The sequence below is a fragment of the Elephantulus edwardii genome, unplaced genomic scaffold (assembly GCF_000299155.1).
Source record: "Elephantulus edwardii isolate Elephantulus edwardi_28Jun2011 unplaced genomic scaffold, EleEdw1.0 scaffold00213, whole genome shotgun sequence".
NCBI classification, from domain to species: domain Eukaryota; kingdom Metazoa; phylum Chordata; class Mammalia; order Macroscelidea; family Macroscelididae; genus Elephantulus; species Elephantulus edwardii.
In genome coordinates this window covers 2,910,387-2,933,464 of record NW_006399963.1, presented here as the reverse complement: position 1 = coordinate 2,933,464, position 23,078 = coordinate 2,910,387, and the positions used below count along the sequence as shown (strand labels likewise).

Sequence of the window (23,078 nt, the reverse complement as noted above, 5' to 3'; positions counted from 1 at the left end):
GAATGTACCCTGGACTGCCAAGAAAACAAACAGATTCATCCTGGAAAGGGTTAAACCAGGCTGCTCCTTGGAGGCAAGGATTCTGAGGCTCTGTCTTACATACTTTGGACATGTTTTAAGGAGGGAGAGGTCCTTGGAGAGGGACATCATGCTTGGTAGGGTGAAGGGACAGACAGCACAGGAGGGGAAAGCCCTCTATGAGTTGGATTGATTCAGTGACTCGGGTAATTGGGATGGGTGTATCAGAGATGGTGTGGTTGGCACAGGACACAACAGAGTTTAGGGCTGTTGTACATAGGGTCACTAAGAGTCACAAGTGACTCGACGGCACATAACAACAACAACAATTCACTGCTAGTGGGAGTATAAAATGATGCAACCACTATGAAAGGTGGCTTGGCACTTTCTTAAAAAGTTGGAAATAGAAATACCGCTTGACCTAGTAATTCCACTAATAGAAATATACTCTAAAGAAATCAGTGCTTCCAGACACACAGAAATATGCACATTCCTGTTCATTGCTGCATTATTTGCAATAGCAAAGAAATAGAAGCAACCCAAGTGTCCATCAATAAATGAATGGATAGGAAAACTATGGAATATTCACACATTGAAATAACTTGCAGCACTGAAAAACAAAGAACTCATAAATAAAATATTACACAACATGGGTGACCCTAGAGGACATTATGCTGAGTGAAATATCTCAGTCACAAAAGGACAAACCCTGCATAATACCACTGTTTTAAAACAGGACTGACATGGAGGCTAGGGTAGGGGAAACTAAGAAAAGAGGGCATAAATAATGAACACTGCATTGAAACAGGAGAAGAAAAAAGCCTGTTAAAAGAAATATACGATTAAGCATTATTCAAAGGACAGTAGTCCCTAATGAAAGGGAGGAAATGATCTAACAATGAATACTTTTTTAAGTGAACTGTGTGGAGGTACGAATGAAAATTTGCAATGATAGATGAATGAAAAAAGTCCAACTTTTCCGTCAACTTTCATTGTCATTGTTGCTGTTGTTATATGCAGTCCTAGCGATCCTATGTACAACAGGCCTGAACCCTGTTCTACTCTATGCCAACCTTATTTGTCTCTGACACACCTACCCTCATTACACCAGTCACTGAATCAACCCATCTCATCGAGGGTCTTCCTCTTTTGCACTGTCCCTCCACCCTTCCAAGCATGATGTTACTCTCCAAGGACTGGTCCCTCCTTGCAACATGCCCAAAGTATGTCAGATGAAGCCTCAGAATCCTTACCTCCAAGGAGTAGTTCATTTCTTCTCTAGGATGAATCTGTTTGTTCTCCTGGTATATTCAATACTCTTCTCCAGCACCACAGCTCAAAGGCATCAATTATCTTTATATCATCTCTAGTCATTGTCCAGCTTTCTGACACATAACAAATAATTGTGAAGACTATGGCCTGTATCAGGAACACCTTAGTCTCCAGACTGGCCTTGTTGCCAAGATTGTTGATTGTGGAGCCAAGAAAACTAAAGCCGTTAACAATCTCAATCTTTTCTATCACAATAAAAGAAGAAAAAAAAAAAGAAATGAAGAAAACAGATTCTCACCATTAGGCCAATTGGCAGTACCATGATAGATGGAGAAGAAATTGAGGTTGTTAATAATTTCAGCTTGCTTGGCTCCACAATCAACACTCTCATGCACTCAAGCAGTCAGGAAATCAAAAGGCGAATTGCACTGAGAAAATCTGCAGTCAAGGACTTCTCTAGAGTATTGAGGAACAATGATGTTATTCTAGAGACTAAGGTGCACTTGATACAGGCCATGATCCTCAGTTATGTGCTATGCATCAGAATGCTGAACAATGACTAAGAGTGACAGAAGAATTGATGTTTTTGAGCTGTGGTGCTGGAGAAGAGTATTGAACATAGCATGGACTACCAAGAAAACAAACAGGTCTGCCCTGAGAGGGTGAAACCAAGCTTCTTCTTGGAGGCTACGATTTTGAAGCTTCATCTTACATACTCTTGGCCAGGAGGAACTGGTCCTTGAAGAAGGACATCATGCTTGGAAGGGTGGAGGGACAGCACAGGAGAGGAAGATCTCAGAGGAGATGGATTGACACAGTAATTGGGGTAACTGGGGTAACTGGGGTAGGTGTATTGAACTCAGTGAGACTTGCTCAGGATAGGACAGGCTTCAGAGCTGTTGTACATAGGGTTACTATGTGACTTGACGACATATACCAACCACAGCATGATAACATTTTAGAAAATTCTTGGACTGAGTTATAGATTTGATCTTTTCCTTTTTAAGATTTTTTTTTAAATAGTGGAAATAATTAAAGAAATCTCTTATTAAAGAGACCTTTAGCGCATTTTTTTTCTGTTTTTTGTCTTTTTTTCCCCATAGGGATATATATATGTATTTTTAATTTTTATTAAATTTTATTAGTTCTAATGAACATTTACAGAGATTTTGGGTTTTCATTCATTCATTGTTGCACTGTTTTCTCTACCCTCCTCCCCAGGTCGTTCTTCTTTCTGCCCCCCCCCCCCGAATGTCTGTTTTAATTGTCCAATTGCTACAAGCACATTTTTTTTAATTTTAAAATTATTAGTAAGGGATTGAATACCAAAATTCTATTCTCATTCACATCCCAATTTTTGGTATTAGGTGAATAAGAAAAAATTTTTGTGCCAATTATATCTCTTTACATTCATTTTGCCTCAAATATGAATTTTCCCTTTTTTTTTTTTTTTTTTTTTTTACTATAGCTGGAAGCCTAACATCTGGAAAGACAATCTGGCTTAGAAACCAGTTGCTGGAGATGCTACACAGTGTAATATCTTCTCACCACCTTAATCTGTCCTCTGAGTAAGTAAGTCCAGTAAAAGTGGTTTGGCATGAAGTTATCTCATACAGGGAGGGTGTGGTAATAAAACTTTTCTTCAATTAAAAGTTAAGCATCTCTGAACCAATGTCTGCAGTGTGTTTCCCACACAACACAGGAAGAAAATTACATTCTCTCCACCCAATAAACCAGATCTTTCCCTAAGATAATTCTGGTACAAATGCTAAATGAACACAAGTAACTTTGAAACATATTTGGTATAATTACAATAAACTTCTTTTGTCATTATTGCTATTGTGTAATGATTATTGTTTCAGCAGTTGAGTCAGTTACTGATTTTCATGTCCTGAACTTGGCACAAAATGGGAAAGAAAAATAGCCCAAACAACACCAATCAAGAAAAACGCTTTCCAAATTCACTGTTATTTAGTTATTTTCTCAAGATTAAAAAGGAACTATCTACCTTCTATTTATTTCCAAATTATTGAAATCATATGACTGATTGCATGAACTGTCCTGTTAACTGTCTGCTTTACCTTCAACACCAGAACCATTCAATTCACTCAGCAGCGCTGCATTGAGCATCTGCTAGATACTAGACTCAGCTTTCTCCTCTGAGATGAAATGCTCAACAAGGCAGTCCAGATTCTTATTCTCAATGAGTTTACATTTATATGTGATGCGTTTGGGAGTGAAGAGGTCAGGTAGCCTTGAGTATAGTCATGGAAAAGTTACCAGTCTACATCTCTTTACATCCCTAGAATCAAAACAGTAGAACTTGAAGGTGCCTTGACAATGAGAGATTCCAATCTTTCTATTTGTAAATTTTTTTTAAAGAAAATGTCATATGGTGTCAAGCATATGGACTCTGATGATTAGATCTGTTGTGTTCAAATCCCAGGACTGTCCCAACTTCCTGAGGAGAGTATTTGAGGCCTTTATGCATCTCTTCAGGAAGTAATTAAGAGCTTGGCTGCTAAATGAAAGGTTGAAACTTCCAATCTACAGTCACTCTTTAAAAGAAGAATGTTGACAGTCTGTTTTCATAAACATCAACAGCCTTTGAAACCCAGTGAGGCAGGTTTACTATGTTATACGAGATTGATATGAACCAAAATAGCCTCCATACCAATAAATTTGGGTTTGGGGTTTTATTCCTCTCTATTATTCATCAGTTTAAAAACAAAACCAGTATCTGTCACAGATATACCTGGAATAATACTATGTTCTGTAAACTGGAGTTAGTGAAGTTGTCATTATTACATCACATCAATGAGGACAATAACTGGACCACATCAAGAGCTCTCCCAGAGTTATTCAGTCAGTACTGTGAGAGCCAGGGTGAAATCAGAAACAGTGCCTTGATTCTTCATCCAATGCTTCTTCCATGGCTCCCACTGGGTCCCACATGTATAGGGAAGATAATGTCAAGAACATTTCTCAGCATAAATGTCTATCCCTGGCTCCTTCAAGGCTAGTTCATTGCAGAGGTTCTGGGTCTGCTAGTTTGGTTGCCTACCTTCATTCCTACCAGTTGCCTCCAGCAAATGTGTCTTCTCCAGACACATCATTTTAAAGTTCGTTTATGAAAATTATATTTAATCATATTTTGTGCCTGCTTTGATAAGACTGTATAAATATTAGACTCTTCCATGAGATTAATTTTTATCAGTATCTTTAAAAATGACAAATAGTAATTATTTGTTTTGAAGTATTGTGTTGACAGTAATTAGACAGTGATTAAATTATTCCTGCATTATGTATGATAAATTTTGGTCCTCAAGGGTGATTATTAGAGAAACATGAGTACAAAGGCCATACATCTTCTCATGTTTTGATACATGGTGTAAGGAGCTCTACTGGCATTGTGGTTAACCAAAATGTTAATGGAGCAAACCTACCAGCTTCTCTAAGGGAGAAAGATAATGGTTTGGATACATTTTTCCAATTTCTCTGAAAAATGTGGCCCATTTTACATCACCAAAAGCAAAACCCAAACCTATTGCTATGAAGTCAAATCAAACTCAGAGTACTTTTCGGGACAGAGTAGAGCCTCCTCATAGCGCTTCTAAGGCTGCACATCTTTATGTGAACAGTTGGCCATATCTTTCTCTTGTGAGGTGGCTCGTGGTTTTGAATCACTGATCTTCTGGTTACCAGGTGACTACTTAACCCCTGTGTCACTATGAATTCTCATTCTAATTGCTGTGAGTCCTGATAGTGCAGTGGGTAGTTGATGGGATATTGATCAAAAGGCCGATGGTTTGAATCTGTCAGTCACTCTGTAGGAGACAGAGGATTCAGTCTGTTCTTAAGACATTCCCATGAGTTAGAGTTTTCTCTACAGCAATGTGTGTGTGTGTGTGTGTGTGTGTGATGAGAGAGAAAGAGAGAGATTGTATTCCAAAATCATTCATAAAAATATATAGAATTCGCAGAATGATAAGCAGGATTTTATTTTATCATCCTTTCAAAGTGTAATATGTACTTTTCTAAGGGTTATCTCAATACCAATCTTAACTTGCTTTACATAGTTATAAGAATGAACATCACTTGTATTTTCTGGACATGCTCTTTGATTTTGGTCAAAGAGGTGAGATGATTTGTTGTATTTTCCTTCCCAGGACAAAGGAAAAAATGTTTCTGAACCTAGGGCCAGACTGGTTCCTACTTCTCATGCAGGGCCACCTGCATCCCAGCACCACCCTGCTGTCACTGAAGCTGCTGCTCCACTTCTTGTCAAATCCCACCCTCTGCAGGCGATTTAAAGAGGGTCTATCTGCGGGATCCTGGGTGGAAAATAGCTCTGTGGGTTTCGATGTCATAATGGGTGAGTGTGCCCTTCTAAAAGAGATCCTATCCTGTCATATCCTCAGATGTGATGAAGACTTAATCCTCTCTCTTCATGCTCAAGGCCTTGATAAGGGAACATGCTACCCTGACTCCAAGTTTTGTATGACCAAGACACCTGCCCAGGCCTCTGTACCTTCACCACAAGGGGACTTCTTTCCTGCCTCAAAGCTTTTTAACTCTTTGCTCCTAGAGCATTCAAACCCCATTCTGTCATTTCTGTTTCAAAGCACATGACCTCTGAATCTGTGAGGTGGAGTCTTGCCTGAATTAAGACACCTATTATTTCTCTTTAAGGCTCTCTCTCTCTCTCTCTCTCTCTCCCTCCTTCCCCCTCCCTCTCTCTGCATTTATCTTTTACCACCTTCCTCTGAGTTTTGTATGCTAAATTTTGTCCAAACACTGTGCTTGTTGACAAGTATAAAGTTGCCTTCTCATTGCCTTCTCATGGTAACCCCTGCACATCAGAGTAGTTCTGTGCTCCAGAGGGTTTTCAGCATCTGGTTTCAGGAACAGCCTCCTGGGCCTTTCTTCTGAGGAGCCTGTGGGTACACTCATGTCTAAGACTTTTCAGTTAATAGCTGAATATCTAAATTGACTGCACCATAGAGACATCTGTTTTTGAGTGTGTGAATGGAAGAGTTTCAAGGACAGAAAAGGAATTACAGTCCATCATTTCATAGTGATCATTTATGTGTAGTAATGTTTCTACCGTCTATTTCTAAAGAGTGTATGGCTGGTAGGACATTTCCACATATGTCCAGTCCTCACTTTGTTGAAAGAAACAGTAGTAATTCTCGATTATTGGATTTGTGCTCCTTCCCCTGGTCAACAGACAATCTGAAGAGTCCCCCTGCCACCCCTGAGCAGACACCCTGCCTGCTGCCTGGGTTCTGCATGCTGAATGCCTTCCTGGCCCACCATGTTCACATTGCTGAAGTCTACCTCATCGTGTCCTCTTTCTTCCTAAAGACTCAGCTCACAGAGCTGACTGACAAGCCCAAAGTAAGTTCTGGGGTGCCCCTGGGCTCTAGAGACTATGTGGTTTTATGATTTCACAGGATTCAAGACACCCCAACAAAGTTCTCCACTATTCACTCTCTTCCATTCTTCACTTATGTTTGTACCCTGGCCCTCATCCCAAAAAGTTCTGCACCCCTTGTTAGCTTTCCACATGTTCTTATGTGAACATCCTTGTCTTCTCAGACCATTATTCCCATAAACCTTCTCAGCTAGTCTTTAATTGGAGTCAGTCCCATTTTTAAGCCACATTGTTATGTGTGGAAGAGAATTTTCGCCACCACAGACTCAGACATCCAAGAGTCACTTAGTGCCTTCAGGAAAAAGAAAAATGAGTCCCTTCTCCTTTGGTGACAGCTCCAGTTTCCAGAAGTTTGACTATAAATCTTATTTGCCTTTGTGTCTTATGCTCTTGTCAGATAACTCAGCTGACAATGGAGCAGGGACTGCTTCTGGTGTGGATGGGGGGCAGTGCCTCAATACCCTACTCACCCCACTTCTTGTCCAGAACTTTCTTTTCCACTACCTGCGGTCTGTTGTTACTGGAAGAGGGCTAATTTCTAAGGCTACCATCTTCCTCTTATGGCATTTTAATTCCTTCTGCTTCTTCCCTGAGACACCACACAATGCTATTCCTTTTTATATTTTCACTTATATTTCTTCTAGATCTCCTTTTCTACTAGGATACTTTTCTTACAGAAATAAAAATGTTCAAATCTATCCCACCTAAAACAAAATTTTGTCCCCTTTAGTATTCTTGAGTACCAATGCCCAAGGTGCCACTCTATGCCTATCCTCAGCCAATTTTTCTTAAAGAGGCATCTGCTCTCTATACAAACTTCCCACAGTACAGTAAATTTAATCCTCCAGTCACTCCCTCTTCTTGAAGACTATCACTAGCATGTAAGATCACCCATGATTGGATTCCTGCTTTGACTCCCTGGTCCATCTTCATCACTCAGTACTTTGTACCATGGTCACTCTGAACTCTTCCCTGCAACACCAGCTGTGCCCTGTACTTCCCTGCTTTGTGCTGCTACCAATCTCTTGATATTTACTCCAACCTTCACCTGCCTAGTGAGCTTTTAATTCCCTTCAGTATTAAGCTCAGACACCATCATCTAACTTAGACTTCCTAGACAGAAAAGGATAATGTCCCTCTTTTTATTATTAACAATTTCTTTACAGTGACAAAGCAAGTTGATTTTCCATTCAACCACTCAAACACATTTTGTTTGGGTCTGTTCAAGTATTCTACATCTGTCCATGTTAATCTGGGTAGCACACGAGTTTCAAGGGATTTTTCCATTTCCTCTAAGTTTTCAAATTTATCAGAGTATAGATTTTCATATTATTTTAATATTAGAGAATGTTTTCTGGTTCTGTTGTTATGTCACCTCTATTATTTCTTAATCAATTTATTTGTGTCTTCTCCTTTTTTCTTTTGTTAAGGTTTTTAATGGTTTGTCCAATTTATTTTCTTAAAACCAGCTCCTTGTTTTGTTTATGGTTTCACTTGTTTTTCTGTTTCCTAGCTCATTGATTTCAGCTCTTGTCCTTACAATTTCCTTTCTTCTAGAGGCTATGGAGTTTAATTGTTCTTTTTCTATTTGATGAAGGTGTTTAGTTAGATCATTAATTTTGCCTCTTTCTTTATTGTTTATGTGTTTGCCTCTTGCTATGAACTTCCCCCTGAGGACTGCCTTAGTTGCATCCCAGAGGTTTTGGTATGTTGTCTTTTCATTTTCATTTCTTTGAGGAACTTTTTAATTTTATTCTTTATTTCTTTTATAACCCAATCATGTTCTAGCAGAGTTATTTTGTTTCCACACAAGTGGTTTTGTAAGCTTTACCCTCCTATGTTTAATTTTAATTTCTATCACATCATGATCTGAGAAGATACTTTGTATTATTTCAATATTTTTTAATTTGTTGAACCTTGATTTGTGCCCTAGTACATGGTCAGTTCTGAAAAACATCCCATGTGCACTTGTGAAGAATGTGAATTGAATTTTAGTTGGGTGCACTAACCTGAATACATCCACAAGGTAGAGTTGGCTAAATGTGTAGTTTAGATCTTCTGAATCTTTGTTAAGTTTCTTTTGAATTGACCTATCCTTTGCTGAGAGTGGTGTGTTAAAGTCTCCTGCCACTATTGTGGTGCTGTCTTTGTCTTTCTTCAACTCTGTTAACTGTTGTTTTATGTATTTAGCAACACTATCATCGTTCTAATGCTAAACCTATACTTGGACCAAGAGGCAGTCATCAGAACAGAGCAAGGAAACACTGCATGGTTCAATATTGGGAAAGGTGTACGCCAGGGATGTGTCCTATCTCCATACCTTTTTAATCTGTATGCAGAACAGATTATCCGAGAGGCTGGGCTCTACGAGGAGAAGTGGCATCAGGACTGGTGGAAGATCAATTAACAATCTGCGTTATGCAGATGACACAACCCTGATTGCTGAAATGGAGGACAACCTGAAATGATTCTGCAGAGGGTCAAGGACTGCAGCCTTCAGTATGGATTGAGGCTCAATGTCAAGAAGACAAAGATTCTCACCACTGGACCAATTGGCAGCATCAGGATGGATGGTGAAGAGATTGAGATTGTTAACAACTTTAGCCTGCTTGGCTCCACAGTCAACACTCTTGGCACCAGTAGCCAGGAAATTAAAAAAAAAACCAAAAACAAAAAAAAAAACAAAACCAACCACGTATTGCCATGGGAAAGTCTACTGTTAGGGACCTCTCCAGGGTACTGAAGAGCAATGGTGTCACTCTGGAGACTCAGGTGTGTCTGATACAGGTTATGGTCTTTGCAATCACTTGTTATTCTTCAGAGAGTTGGGCAATTACTAAGGAGGACAGAAGGAGAATTGATGCTTTTGAGTTGTGGTGCTGGAGAAGAGTATTGAATGTACCATGGACTGCCAAGAAAACAAACAGATTCATCCAAGGGAGGGTTAAACCAGGCTGCTCCTTGCAGGGAGGATTCTGAGGCTTCATCTGACATACTTTGGACATGTTGTAATGAGGGAGAGGTCCTTGGAGAAGGACATCATGCTTGGGAGGGTGGAGGGACAGCGCAGGAGAGGAAGGCCCTCTATGAGGTGGATTGATTCAGTGACTGGGATAATTGGGATGGGTGTGCCAGAGGCAATGCGATTGGCACAGGATAGAGCAGGGTTTAGGGCTGTTGTACATAGGATCACTGTGAGTCACAAGCAGCTCGACGGCACATAACAACAACAACAACAACAACAACATCATTTGGTGCAAAGATGTTGAACAACGTTGTATCTTCTTGATCTACTGTGACTTTAATTATTATATAGTGCTCTAGCTTTTAGTTAGCAGTGATTTTTATTCTGAAGTCTATTTTATCAGTGATTAGTATTGCCACTCCTGCTATTTTGTTGATGCCATTTGCTTGGTATATTTTCTCCATCCTTTGGTTTTAAGTATATCTTTCTCTTAATTTGTTTGATGTGTCTCTTGTAGACAATATATTGATGAGGTTCCTCCCCCCACTCTGCTTCTTTTTTTCTCTTGATTGGTGCGTTTAGTCCATTCACATTAAGTTTGATTATTGGCAAGCCAGGTTTTATCATTGCCATCTTTCTGTGTTTCTTTTTCGGTTGTTTCTTGTTACTATGGTCCATCCACTTTCCTTTGTTGTTCTGTGTGAAGTACTTTCCATAAAAGTTATTCTAGATCTGGTCTTGTTTTTACGAATTCTTAAGATCTTTCTTTACTGCAAAGGATGTGATTTCCCCTTCATATTTGGTGGCGAGCTTTGCTGGGTATAGGATCCTCTGTTGTCAACTGTTTTCTTTCAGCTTTCTGTATATGCCATACCATTGTCTTCTTGCTCTCATGGTTCTGCTGCAAATTCAGGACTTCCTTTTATTGCTTTTCCTTTGTAGGTGAATCTTTGTGTTTCTCATGTTTCTTTTAGTATTCTGTCTTTATCTTTTATTTTGGAGAATTTGACTATGATATGTCTTGATATTTTTCTTTTGGGGTCTCATCTATATGGTGTTCACTGAGCTTCTTGAAAGTGTATTTCCTCATTCTTCAAAATACCTGGAAAGTTTCCTTCTAGTACTTCTTCCACAATTGTTCCAGTGATTTCCTTATCTCTCTTATATTCTAGAACTCCAATAAATATGTTGTTCCTTTTGTTGTCACCTCACATGATTCTAATATTTTCTTTATGCTTCATCTCTAATTTTTCTTGTAGAATGGTTCTGTTAAGGTTCATATCTTCTAGCTAATCTGACTATCTATCTTCTAATCTGTCTTCTGACTAATCTTATAGCTCCATCTCTTCTGTTTACTTTTTTTGTCCCTCCAGCATGCTGGGCATTTCTGCCATTTCGGTCTTAATATTCTGGATTGCATTTTCATCTATTTCTATTCTTTTCAGTACTGTGTTGACTATGTCCTATCTTGTTATGATTTTTTTTTTAATTTCTTGTACCTCTGTATCTACAGTTTCAATCCTCTTTCCATTTTTGCACTTTCTTCTGAACTTATTCAAGTTCCTCCTTATCAACATTTTTCTTTGGGCTCCCTGTCTCTGGGATGTTTGCTTTCTTAGTGGTTTCCATTATTTCTTCCTTCATTTATACCTTCTTCCATAGCTATTCAATACCTCCTCATCATTATATTTCTTCTGATTCTCTACCTGTAGGGTATACCCTCATTTGTGGCTTTCATTGTTTCTTCCATCATTTGTACTTTATTCCAAAGCCATTTTAATGTCTTCATATCAACACATACTATATGCTTTCTTGACTCCAGGGTATTCATTGGGTCTACAGTATTTTCTGCCTTTTTTTGAGAAGGCTTTATTTGTTTTCTTGCAGTGTTTGAAGCTGTTTATGTTTATTATTTCTCAGCAGTATGTGAAGTTTCTCTTTATAATTGTTAAGCTGTTTCTATTGTGCCTTTGTAAATTGTTGGTAATTCTTATCTTTATGATGTTATTAATTTATAATTAATATATGGTTAAAATGTTCACTCTGTTGGGTGAGCCACTCACTCTACTGAAAGTCCTTTTTGGGAAAATTTGCCTTTCCTAAGATCCTTTAGATTCTTCCTATTCTGCACAGCAGTCCTCCAGGAATCTTGCCTTAATGTATTCTCCTGTCCCAAACTCTATTGTCCTCCTTCATTTATGGAGTGGCTGAGTGGTATGAGACCAGGTGCTCCACTCAAGCAGTTTCTGTGTAGGAGGCTTTCAAGTTAGCTCTCTTTTTTTCAGCTCATTATGCCAGTTGAGAAAACTGAGACAGTCTTTCTCTGCTTGTGGCCCTCTGTCTCAAATTCTGTTGTTCTGTTTGATCCATGGGATGGCACCCAGGCAAGAATCCCCAAATGGAGGGACCTATTACAGGGAAGTTTCAGGTCAGTCTCCCCACAGGCCCCCCAAAGGGCTCGCTCTGGGAAAAAATGTCTCATCTTCTGTGCTTTCTTTCCTTAAGCATAATGTCTTCCTTTATCTCTGGAGTGGTGTAAGTTCAGCTCTCTTTTTTGCAGTTCAACATGCCAGTTGAGATAGCTGAGAAATTCTTTCCCTTGCTTGTGGTCTGTTTCCTTTGCTGTGATTCTTGTCTTGTCTGGCCCTGGGGTGGCCCCACAGACATGGAGGCAAGGATCACCAAATGGTGGGACCTATCTCCAGGAAAGTTTCAGTCTTGTCCCACAAGCACCCAAAATGGCTCACTCTGGGTGTCTCTGTCTCACCTCCTGTGCTTTCTCTCCTGATGCTTATTCTTCAGCTCCTTCTTAAAAACAGTTGCTGTGAAACTGTTTCAACTCTGACTCATTAGAACCCTTCAGGTTTCAGAGAACTGTTCTGCATAAGATTTCAATGGCCAAATTTTTAGAAAGAGATTACCAAGTCTTTCTTCCAAGGTGACTCTTGTGAACATGAACCATTGATTAGGCTTGAATTTGCCTAAGAACCCACTTCTTTGGCTGCTGCTACTCTATTATTTCCTTCTTCTGGACATACCTGGGAAATAGCAGACATTGTAAAATGTGATACCCTTGGTGTGTAACACGAGTTTTCTCTCCCTTCTTTGTCAGGATGACCTAGAGGTCATGTTTCAGTGGCTCCTGCAGAAGCACCACAGGGAAGAGGTTCTCCATGCTGGACTGTGCCTGGAAGGTGCTCTGCTGATTCTGGAAATGCTTAAAGTCAGCATAAACCAGGTGAGGCCGTTGTTTTCCACATTCCCAAGGAAGATCACTGGAAAAGTCACCTTGACGTTGCTCAGATGCTGCCTTATAATGCCTATAACTCATAAACACCTGTCCTGGCCCTTTGAAAGAGGAGAAAGGAGAGCCTTGGGGTTGACTTTGTCCACTGAGACATCTGTGTCCTCAGTAAAATGAAACATTTCTGACAGTTATACAGACCAGTTGCTGTGGTTCCCTGTGGAGAAGAAAGAGGATATTCCCCCTTCAAGGCCTATCTCCACCAGGAAAGTAAAAGTCAGTTAGAAAGTAAATAATGTGCAGAAAAGAAATGTTGCTGCCAGATATAAATATGAAATAAAGGTTTCCAGAGTGAATAGCATTTTATTTGAGTCTTCACTGAAGTCCATTATAGATAGATTCAGAAGTATTTCAGATATGGAATTGTATATCTGTGTAGTGTCTCCATGGATAAGAAAAACTGTCAGAACAAGAAAATGTGTCAGATTGACACATGAAAATATTCTCACTTCATTCTCTATACATCAAGGAGAATTGAAGACTTTATTGTATACAAAAAACTTCATTGCTTTTATGAAATAACATACGCTTATTTTAAAAATGTAAACAAATGAGAAAAGTAGAGAGTAAATCACCCAGAATGCCTTTGCCAGAGATGACCACTTTGAACCTCTGTAACAAATCAGAAACTTTTCCCAGTATTCATAGCAGCATTATTAACCATCACAAGAACATAGAAACAGCCCAGATGTCTAACCACAATCAAATGCAATACTACACAGCATGCAGGAGCAATGATTTTGTAAATTACTACCTAACATGGGAGGGACTAGAAAGCATTATGCTGAGTGAACTAACTCAGTGTCATATGGAAAAATACTGTATAAAACCATTATTGTAGAATGAATTATTATTGTATAATTATTGTGTGAGGATCCAATGGGTGGGAGGGTGGAAGCAGAGGGGTCAGGGTGTGTGTGTGGAAATAATCAATTTGATGAGGAGGGGTGAAGGAAATGAGAAGAATCTAGTGTGAAAACAATGTATTCAAATTTTGTAAATAAACTAGAATAAATTAAAAAAAAGAAAAGAAACTTCTCCTAGGTTGTACCTCATCATTGGGAGGATTAGAGTTGTTTGCCTTTTTCTTTAAGTCTATTATAGATATCTGTTAATTTCAGTAATCAAATATGGGAATTATCTAATCTACAGATAACAATTTACATTGATTTTCTGAGTTTTCATCTTTGTTAAAAGTCTGTGATGAACTTCTTTGAGCTGACATCATTTTCTCTTGCTTGATGACCTTGCCATTGCAAACACTACAACAGTGATAGCAGGTATATTGTTCGTAGGTACCATCAAGTCATCTACAACTCTTAGTGACCCTATGGACAACAGATCAGAACATTGTCCTATCTTGCATTATGCTCTTGAACTCTTAAGTATTCACACCCATTATTATAGTCACTGTGTCAATCCATCTTGTTGAAGGTCTTCTTCACCTCTTTCCCTGATCCTCCATCATTCCCAGCATTGTTACACTTCTCTGTCCAAAAGGAAAGAGTTTAGTGATGGAATGAACTACTCAAGATTTTAGTTTACTCAAGAGGTAAAGGGAGAGGAACGCATGATTGAGGGTCTTGCCAACCTCTACATCCTTAGCTTTTATTGACAAGTTTTCCTTTACATATGTAGTAAAATATGTTAACAGGACTCCAAGATTTTTTTTCTTATTTGATAACCTTCTATGTTTCCATAAGTACATCTTTATTAGAAAACAAGTTCATTATGAGAATCACAGTATTGAGCATCCAGTGTTTGTTTTGTCTCAACCCAGGCAACTCCTGCCTTGGTCAACCTAATTCCTACAAAGCATGTTGTGTTTTGTCAAGGACTGATGCCTTCTGAAAGAATGGCCACAATTACATGAGATGACATTTCCCTATACTTACTTCTAAGGAGCAGCCTGGTTGCACTTCTTCTAAGATAGACTTATTTGTTATTTTGACACTCTATGGGATATTCATTACTCTTTGCCAACACCACAATTCAAACATCACTTCTTTTGTCATCCTTAGATATTATGCAACTTTCAGATACATATGAATTAATAAAAAAGATTATAGTTTGGATCATGTGCACTTTAATCTTTAAACTGACATCTTTGCTCTTTATTGAGAGGTCCTTGACAACAGATTTTCCCAGTGCAAAATGTCTTTTGATTTCTTGACTGTTGTTATTCTGGGTGTTTATTGTGAATTCAAGTAAAATAAAATAGTAGACAGATTCAATCTTTTCTTCATCTATCATGATGTTGCCTATAGGTTCAGTGGTGAGAATTTTTGTTTTCTTGGTACTGAAGGGTGTTGTTTTTGATTGGCATTGAGTCGAGCATGAATCATAGTGACCCTATAAACAACAGACATGAAGCCTTTCTATAACTACCATTTCTCAAAGTTCATAAAATTTTCAGAAGCATGTTGTTTAGGAAGTGGATGCCACTCCTGCTTTCAAAACTGTCTTAAATTGGGATCCCAGCCAAATACGATCCACCATGGGTAACAGTTATGCCATTTGACACCTAATGGCACAAGATTTGGCATTACAGTAACCCCAGGTTACCTCAGTATAGAGTATTGACAGAAGAGTGCTATACAACTTAGAAAAAGGTTCCTCCAAAATATAATAACAACTAAGTTTTAAATACAAAGGCCCTCCCAGATGTCTTTTTTACTTTAAACTAGAAGTTTAACTAGAGAAGTTATGGTATATTCACACAATGGAATACTATGCAGCACTAAAAAACATGGAACTCCTGAAGTATTGTACAAAATGGGTGACCCTGGAGGACATTATGCTAAGTGAAATATCTCAGTCACAAAAGGACAAATGCTGCATAATGCCACTGTTGTAAAACAGGACTGACACTGGGGTTAGGGAGAATCTAAGAAGGGATAAATAATGTACACTGCATTGAAACAGATGAGGAAAAGAACTGCTTAAAAGCAATATGTTATTAGGTATTATTTGTATGAAAACAATCTAGAATAAAAATTGCGTAGTATGAAATATTTTCTTTCAAAGAGAAAAGCAAACTGGATGGAGACAGGGAGAAAAATGTGCAACAATTAATGAGTGGAAATTCAGGTTTTCTATAAACTTACATTAAAATCTCAATAAAGAAAAACAAAATAAAAACCAACCAATGTAGTATATTGTTATCATTATGTGCCTTTGAGTCACCTGTGATCTATAGTGATCCTATCTACAGTAACTCTGAACCCTTCCCTGTTCTGAGTCAGTCTCATTAATTCTGACACACTAATCCCCATTTCTCCAGGCATTGTATCAGTCCATCTCATCTGGAGTCTTCCTCTTCTGTGCTGTTCCTCCACCCTTCCAAACATGATGTCTTTCTCAAAAGAAGGGTCTCTCCTGGCCATCTGCCCAAAGTATGTGAGATGGAGCTTTAAAATCCTAGCCTCCAAGGAGATACTTAGTTTTACCCTCTCCAAGCCAAACCTATTTGTTTACTTTCTTAGCAGTCCATGGTATGTTCGAGACTCTTCGCTAGCACCATAACTCGAAGCCATTGATTCTTCTTCTGTCATCCTTAAGTCATTGTCCACCCGTTAGAAGCATAACAAGTAACTGAGAAGACCATGGCCTGGATTAGGTGCACCTTAGTCTCTAGATGGACATAGTTGCTTTTCAGCACTCTGAAAAGGTCCCTGACTGCAGATTTTTCAAATACAATTCATCTTTTGATTTAAGGGTGTAGTCTTTACTTTTCTGCAGCAAGTTATGTTTTCTTTAAACAAGTTTATAGCAGGTTTTTGCTAACTCTTTCTGTAATCCTGAAGTCATGTTCTTCTTCTTTATTCAAGTTTCTTGAATGATTTGCCTAGTATACAGATTTAAAATGTATGTAGAAAGGATTCAACCCTGACACACATCTTTCCTGATTTTAAACTATGGCATGTTCTTTTGTTTTGTTTGGACAACTAATTCTTGGCCTGTAGGTTTTTCATAAGCATAACGAAATGTTCTGGGATGTCCACGCTCCTCAAAGTTATCTATATTTGGTTAAAGTCAGTGTATTTCATGTCTTTTTCCTTAGGATGCCATCTTGCATGAGAATTCTAGTCTTCAAAGCCTGTACAATAGCCAAACTATTGACAAATTTATAGCTGATTTATTTTGCAATTATAATTACCAGTTTCACAGGGAGACACAATGCTTTGAATTTAAAAAGCACACTTTTAAAATAATTTTCATTTCATTATAATAGCCTTTTGCCAATAGTCTTTTGCCAATTTTATAATAGTCTTTTGCCATTTTTTTATTGGAGAATGTGTATGTACATGTATATGTGTATGCATTTATTTTTATTTTTTTGTTAGAATCCATTATATAACATGTTCCTTGTTATGTCATCTTTTTCCTGGTTTATGTATTTTGTTATTTTTACATTATAAAGAGAAGATATTTAAACTACAGTGTAAATTTCCATGGAGGCACTCAGGTGGTCTAGAGGATAAGAAGTTGCGCTGTCAATTCAAATGCATGTGGTTCAAGTTCACTAACTTCTCAGAAAGAAAAAGATAGGCAGTTTCTTACCATGTGATTTGAAAACCCTCTGGATGGTCTATCATGAGCTTGTTCTGTCTTGACAGTCCATAATAACAAATGTGTCTTAATCTAGGAGCTCAACTAAAACAGATTAAGACAGTATAGGAAAGAGGATTGACCATCCACTTCTGAAACAACAGGCCTCTGAAAACCTTATGAACACTTGAGGAACACAGATATAGTATTAGATGTAGAGTGCAGATTGGAAGTCAATCAAAATGAGGAGAAATAGCTGCAAACATCCTTTAATAGTTGAAACATGGAATGTACAAAGTATGAATATTGGAATACTAGATGTTGTGAGAAATGAAATGCAACGCATAAATATAGACATTAGTGAAATGAAATGGATTGGCTTTGGTCACTCTGAATCAGACAATCACCTGGTGTATTATATGCCTGGAATAAAAAACAGAGTAAGAATGGTGTTGCATTGACATTCAAAAAGATAATTTCAAGTTATATCCTGAAGTACAATGTTGTGAGTGATAGGACATTATCCAAATATATTTAAGAAAGACCTGTTAATATAAGTAGTATTCAAATATATTCACCAATGACTAAAACCAAAGAGGATGAAACAGAAGATTTTTATCAATTTTCATAGCCAAAACTTGACCAAACTTACAATCAAGGTGCATTAATGATAACTGGCGATTGGTATGCAACAGTTAGAAACAAGAAAGAAGAAAGGGTACTCACAAAGTATGGACGTGGTGTCAGAAATAAGGCTGGTAATAGAATGACCAGAAGAATGTCTATCTGTGTTTCATTGATTATGCAAAGGCATTTGACTGTGTGGATCATAACAAACTGTGGCTGACTCTGAGAAGAATGGGAATCCCAGAACATTTAATTGTGCTAATATGAAACCTATACTTGGACCAAGAGGCAGTAGTCAGAACAGAGCAAGGTAACACTGCATGGTTCAAAATTGGGAAGGGTGTACGCCAGGGATGCATCCTGTCTCCATACCTTTTCAACATGTATGCAGAGCAGATTATCCGAGAGGCTGGGCTCTATGAGGAGAATTGTGGCATCAGGATTGGTGGAAAATCTATTAACAATCTGCGTTATGCAGATGACACAACCCTGCTTGCTGAAACTGAGGAGGACCTCATGAACTTGCAGCAAAGGGTCAAGGACTGCAGCCTTCAGTATGGACTAAGGCTCAATGTCAAGAAGACAAAGATTCTCGCCACTGGACCAATTAGCAGCGTCAGGATGGATGACGAAGAGATTGAGATTGTTCACAGCTTCAGTTTGCTCGGCTCCACAGTCAACACTCTTGGTACCAGCAGTCAGGAAATCAAAAAGCGTATCACGATAGGAAAGCCTGCTGTTAGGGACCTCTCAAAGGTATTCAGGAGCAACAGTGTCTCTCTGGAGACTAAGGTGCGCCTGATACAGGCCATGGTATTTGCAATCGCTTGTTATGCATCAGAGAGTTGGACAATGACTAGGGAGGACAGAAGGAGAGTGGATGCTTTTCAGCTGTGGTGCTGGAGAAGGGTACTGAATGTACCATGGACTGCCAGGAAAACAAACAGATTTATCTTGGAGAGGATTAAACCAAGCTACTCCTTGGAGGCAAGGATTCTGGGGCTTCATCTGACATACTTTGGACATGTTGCCAGGAGGGACGGGTCCTTGGAGAGGGACACCATGCTTGGGAGGGTGGAGGGACAGCGCAGGAGGGGAAGACCCTCTATGAGATGGATTGATTCGGTGACTGGGGTAATCGGGATGGGTGTGTCAGAGGCAGTGCAGTTGGCGCAGGATAGAGCAGGGTTTAGGGCTGTTGTGCATAGGGTCGCTATGAGTCGGAAACGACTCGATGGCACATAACAACAACAACAACAACAACAACAACAACAACAACAACAACAACAATAGAATGATGGAATTTTGCACATTCAATGATTTATTTATTGCAAATACCACAACAGGAGACTTTACACATGGATCTCACCAGATGGACTACATAAGAATCAGATTGACTACACCTGTGGAAGGGATTTTTAGGGAAGTTCAATATAAGCAGTCAGAACTAGGCCAGGTGCTAACTGTGAAACAGATCAACAATTACTCATGGGCAAGTTCCAATTGAAGCTGAAGAAAATAAAAACAAGTCCATTAAAGCCAAAATATAGTCTCGAGTCTATCCTACTTGAATTTAAAAGTTATCTTAAAAAAAATTTTAAGAATATGTTTGAGAAACAAGATGGAAGCAGTGGAGGAAACAGCATAAGGAGCTGGAGGAGCAGCAAGCTATATAGAAAGGGGCCACCAGAGAGACCAACGTGGAGCACGGAGACCAACATGGAGCACAAAGACTGACCCAGCATGATTTGGACAGTAGTAATCTGAGTCAGAACTTATATTAAAATGACTTGTTTGGGAGCCACAGGAGCAGTGGAAACCAACAGCCAAGCTGCTGTGGGGCCCACCCGCCAGGAGCAAGCAAGTCATGAAGAAATTGACTTAGTTTTCTTAAGCCCCACATACCTGCCAGGAGTGACCAGGTTGGTAGGAAATTGACTGAGTTGTCTTGAACCCCACTGACCCACCAGGAGCAAGCAGGTCAGTAGGAATTTGACTGAGTTTTCTAGGGCCCTGCTTATCTGCCAGAAGCAAGCAGGTGAGCGGAAATTTGACTGAGTTTTTAAAAGTCCCATTGGATCCAGGGCCATACTCGGGTGGAATCTGCTAGATGAGGACCCAGGATGAGGGCAAGAGCCACTAAACGAGAGCTGTTGGGTGGGAGACAGACAGATGGAATTTGAGTAAGTATCCTGTATGTGAGCAAATCCAGACACCTGAAATCTGAGTGAAGTCCCTGCACTTGCCCTCGCCACTCTCTGTGCCTGTCCCCCACCCCATTCAGCTCCACACCCATGCCTACACATCCAGTCAATCAACCTGTCTTTAATCTGGAGCACCTTGATCTGCCTTAGCTACAAGAGGCTGCTCTCACAGGCCTGAATGGAACCTTCCCTTGAGACAGAAGTTCAAAGAGAAACACAGGCAGGGTAACTGCCCCACTGATTTCTACTGTGGTGTCTTCAGATCAACAACCTATCTTTGCCTTAGATATGAAAAACTCTATCACAGCAATGTCATGAAAGAAGCAGGCTACGCCACAACCTGCAAAAGTGAAAAGCAAAGCTTTTACACGTGTGTGCGCTGCTGGTCCCTCCGCGCGATGCTCCCTCTGCTGCACTGCGTGCCTCGAGCCGTGGGCTCCGCGCTGGCCAGGCTCCGCGTGACTGCACCCTCCCCCGCCACTCCAGCAGCTGCTGCAGCCCGCCTCGGCTGGACGCACGGCCCTTCGGGCTGCTCGATGTCCGTGCGGGCTCAGTGCGGGAGCCTGGCCTCCTGAGGCACGCCACGGGCCCTGTTCCTGCGGCTGCGGGGCGCTGCACACTGAAGGAGACAAAGCTTTTGTTGAATTCCTGAGTGATGAAATTAAAGAAGAGAAGAAGATCCAGAAACATAAGTTCCTCCCCAAGATGTCTGGCAGTTGGGAGGTAGAAGTGAAAGGGACAGAAGCTAAATTAGTTCGGAAGGTTGACGGAGAAAAGATCACGGTCACGTTCAACATTAACAATAGTATCCCACCAACATTTGATGGAGAGGAGGAATCCTCACAGGGGCAGAAGGTTGAAGAACAGAGCCTGAACTGACCTCAACACCTAATTTTGTGGTTGAAGTTATAAAGAGTGATGGCAAGAAGGCCCTTGTGCTTGACTGCCATTATCCAGAGAATGAGGTTGGAGAGGAAGAAGAGGAGGAGAGTGACATCTTCTCCATTAAGGAAGTGAGTTTTCAGTCCACTGATGAGTCTGACTGGAATGACACAAAGTACACACTCAACACAGATTTCCTGGACTGGGCTTTGTATGACCACTTAATGGATTTCCTTGTGGACCGAGGGGTGGACAACACTTTTGCAGATGAGCTGGTGGAGCTCAGCACAGCCCTGGAGCACCGAGAGTACATTACTTTCCTGGAAGACCTAAAAAGTTTTGTTAAAAGCCAGTAGAGAAGAGCATACAGACCCTGAAAACCTTCATTTTAGGGCAGGTAAACAAAACCTAAAGGCCAGACGATGATAGCCTACTATCATGGGAAAAAAATCAAACTTAAATTATTTCTCTTAGACTTCTGTTTACTATTTTATTCTTTGGCTAAACTTATTTTTTTGTTTTTATATATAACATGATGGACAATAAAATTAGTTTATCCCTTGCAAAAAAAAAAAAAAGTGAAAAGCAAGTTGTCACCCCCCCAAAAAAATAACACAGTATAAATAGATTTCCTGAAACCAGAAAGTCTGGTGGAACTTTCTGACACAGAATTTAAAAGAACAACGATTGAATATTTTCAATGAGTGAAAGACAAACTTGAAGAATTACAGGACACTGCAAGCAAAAACCAGGAAGAGCTTAAAAATAATCCAGAACAATGCATATAAAACAAACGAGCATTAGTGACACTAGAAAAACAAGAAACCATGATGCAAAATATTAGGTTCAATGTTTCAGATCCTGCCAACATGAAGAAGGGACATATGAGCAGAGCTGAAGATATGAAATACAGAACTAGTGAAACAGAAGATAGAATTGTCACCACTGATCTGCTAGAGCAAAAAGCAGAATCAAAAAGGAAGGAAAAAATAATCAAGAGAAATAACATGTGCATTATCAGAATCCCAGAACAGGAAGAGGCAAGTAAAGGCACTGACAAAGTTGTGGAAGAATTACTAGAGGAAAACATCTCAGGCCGAATAAAGAATCAGAGAACATGTATTCAAGAAGCTGAGTGAACAGCATATAGAATTGACTCAAAAATAAAAACATAAAGACATATCATAGTCAAATTTGCCAGAACCAAAGATAAGGAGAGAATTCTGAAAGCAGCAAGGGAGAAACAAAGAGTAACCTATAAGGGACAGCAGAAAAGATTAAGTGCCAATTTCTCAGCAGAAACAATGTAAACAAGAAGACAGCGGAATGACATGTATTGAACACTCAAAGAACACAACTGTCAACCAAGAATATTATACCCAGCAAAATTGTCCATCAAATATGAAGGAGAGCTCAAGGTAATCCCAGACAAACAGAACCTAAGGGAGTTTGTAAAAACAAGGCCATCATTGCAAGAAACACTGAGAGAAGTCCTTCTTACAGAGGTGACAAATAAAGCAGGAAGGTCCAAAGTAACCAGCAACAACACGAAAAGAACTCAACAAAATCAAAGAAATGGAACTCTGGCTCTCAATAATCACACTGAATGTGAACTGTTTGAACGCATCACTGAAGAGAAAAAAAGTAGGAGATTGGATTAAAACACACACACACACACACACACACACACACCCCAAAATCTGTGAATATGCTGTCTACAAAAGACACACCTGAAAAATGAAGATAAAGAAAAAATAAAAACAAAAATATGGGAAAAATATATCAGGCAAATGGCAACGAGAAAAAAGGAGGAGCAGC

General features: G+C 39.4%; 1 protein-coding gene and 1 pseudogene across 1 annotated transcript in view; both read left to right on the top strand.

The window, feature by feature from the left end:
* WDFY4 (WDFY family member 4) overlaps nucleotides 1–23,078 on the top strand; it is a 704,682-nt gene that overhangs the window by 367,768 nt on the left and 313,836 nt on the right. The window contains exons 27-30 of the mRNA XM_006897732.1: nucleotides 2,759–2,858; nucleotides 5,460–5,665; nucleotides 6,521–6,690; nucleotides 12,805–12,930. Of these exons, the coding sequence (XP_006897794.1) occupies nucleotides 2,759–2,858; nucleotides 5,460–5,665; nucleotides 6,521–6,690; nucleotides 12,805–12,930 (602 nt within the window). The remainder of the gene's footprint in view (nucleotides 1–2,758; nucleotides 2,859–5,459; nucleotides 5,666–6,520; nucleotides 6,691–12,804; nucleotides 12,931–23,078) is intronic.
* Nucleotides 20,777–21,616, top strand: LOC102860981 (annotated as a pseudogene).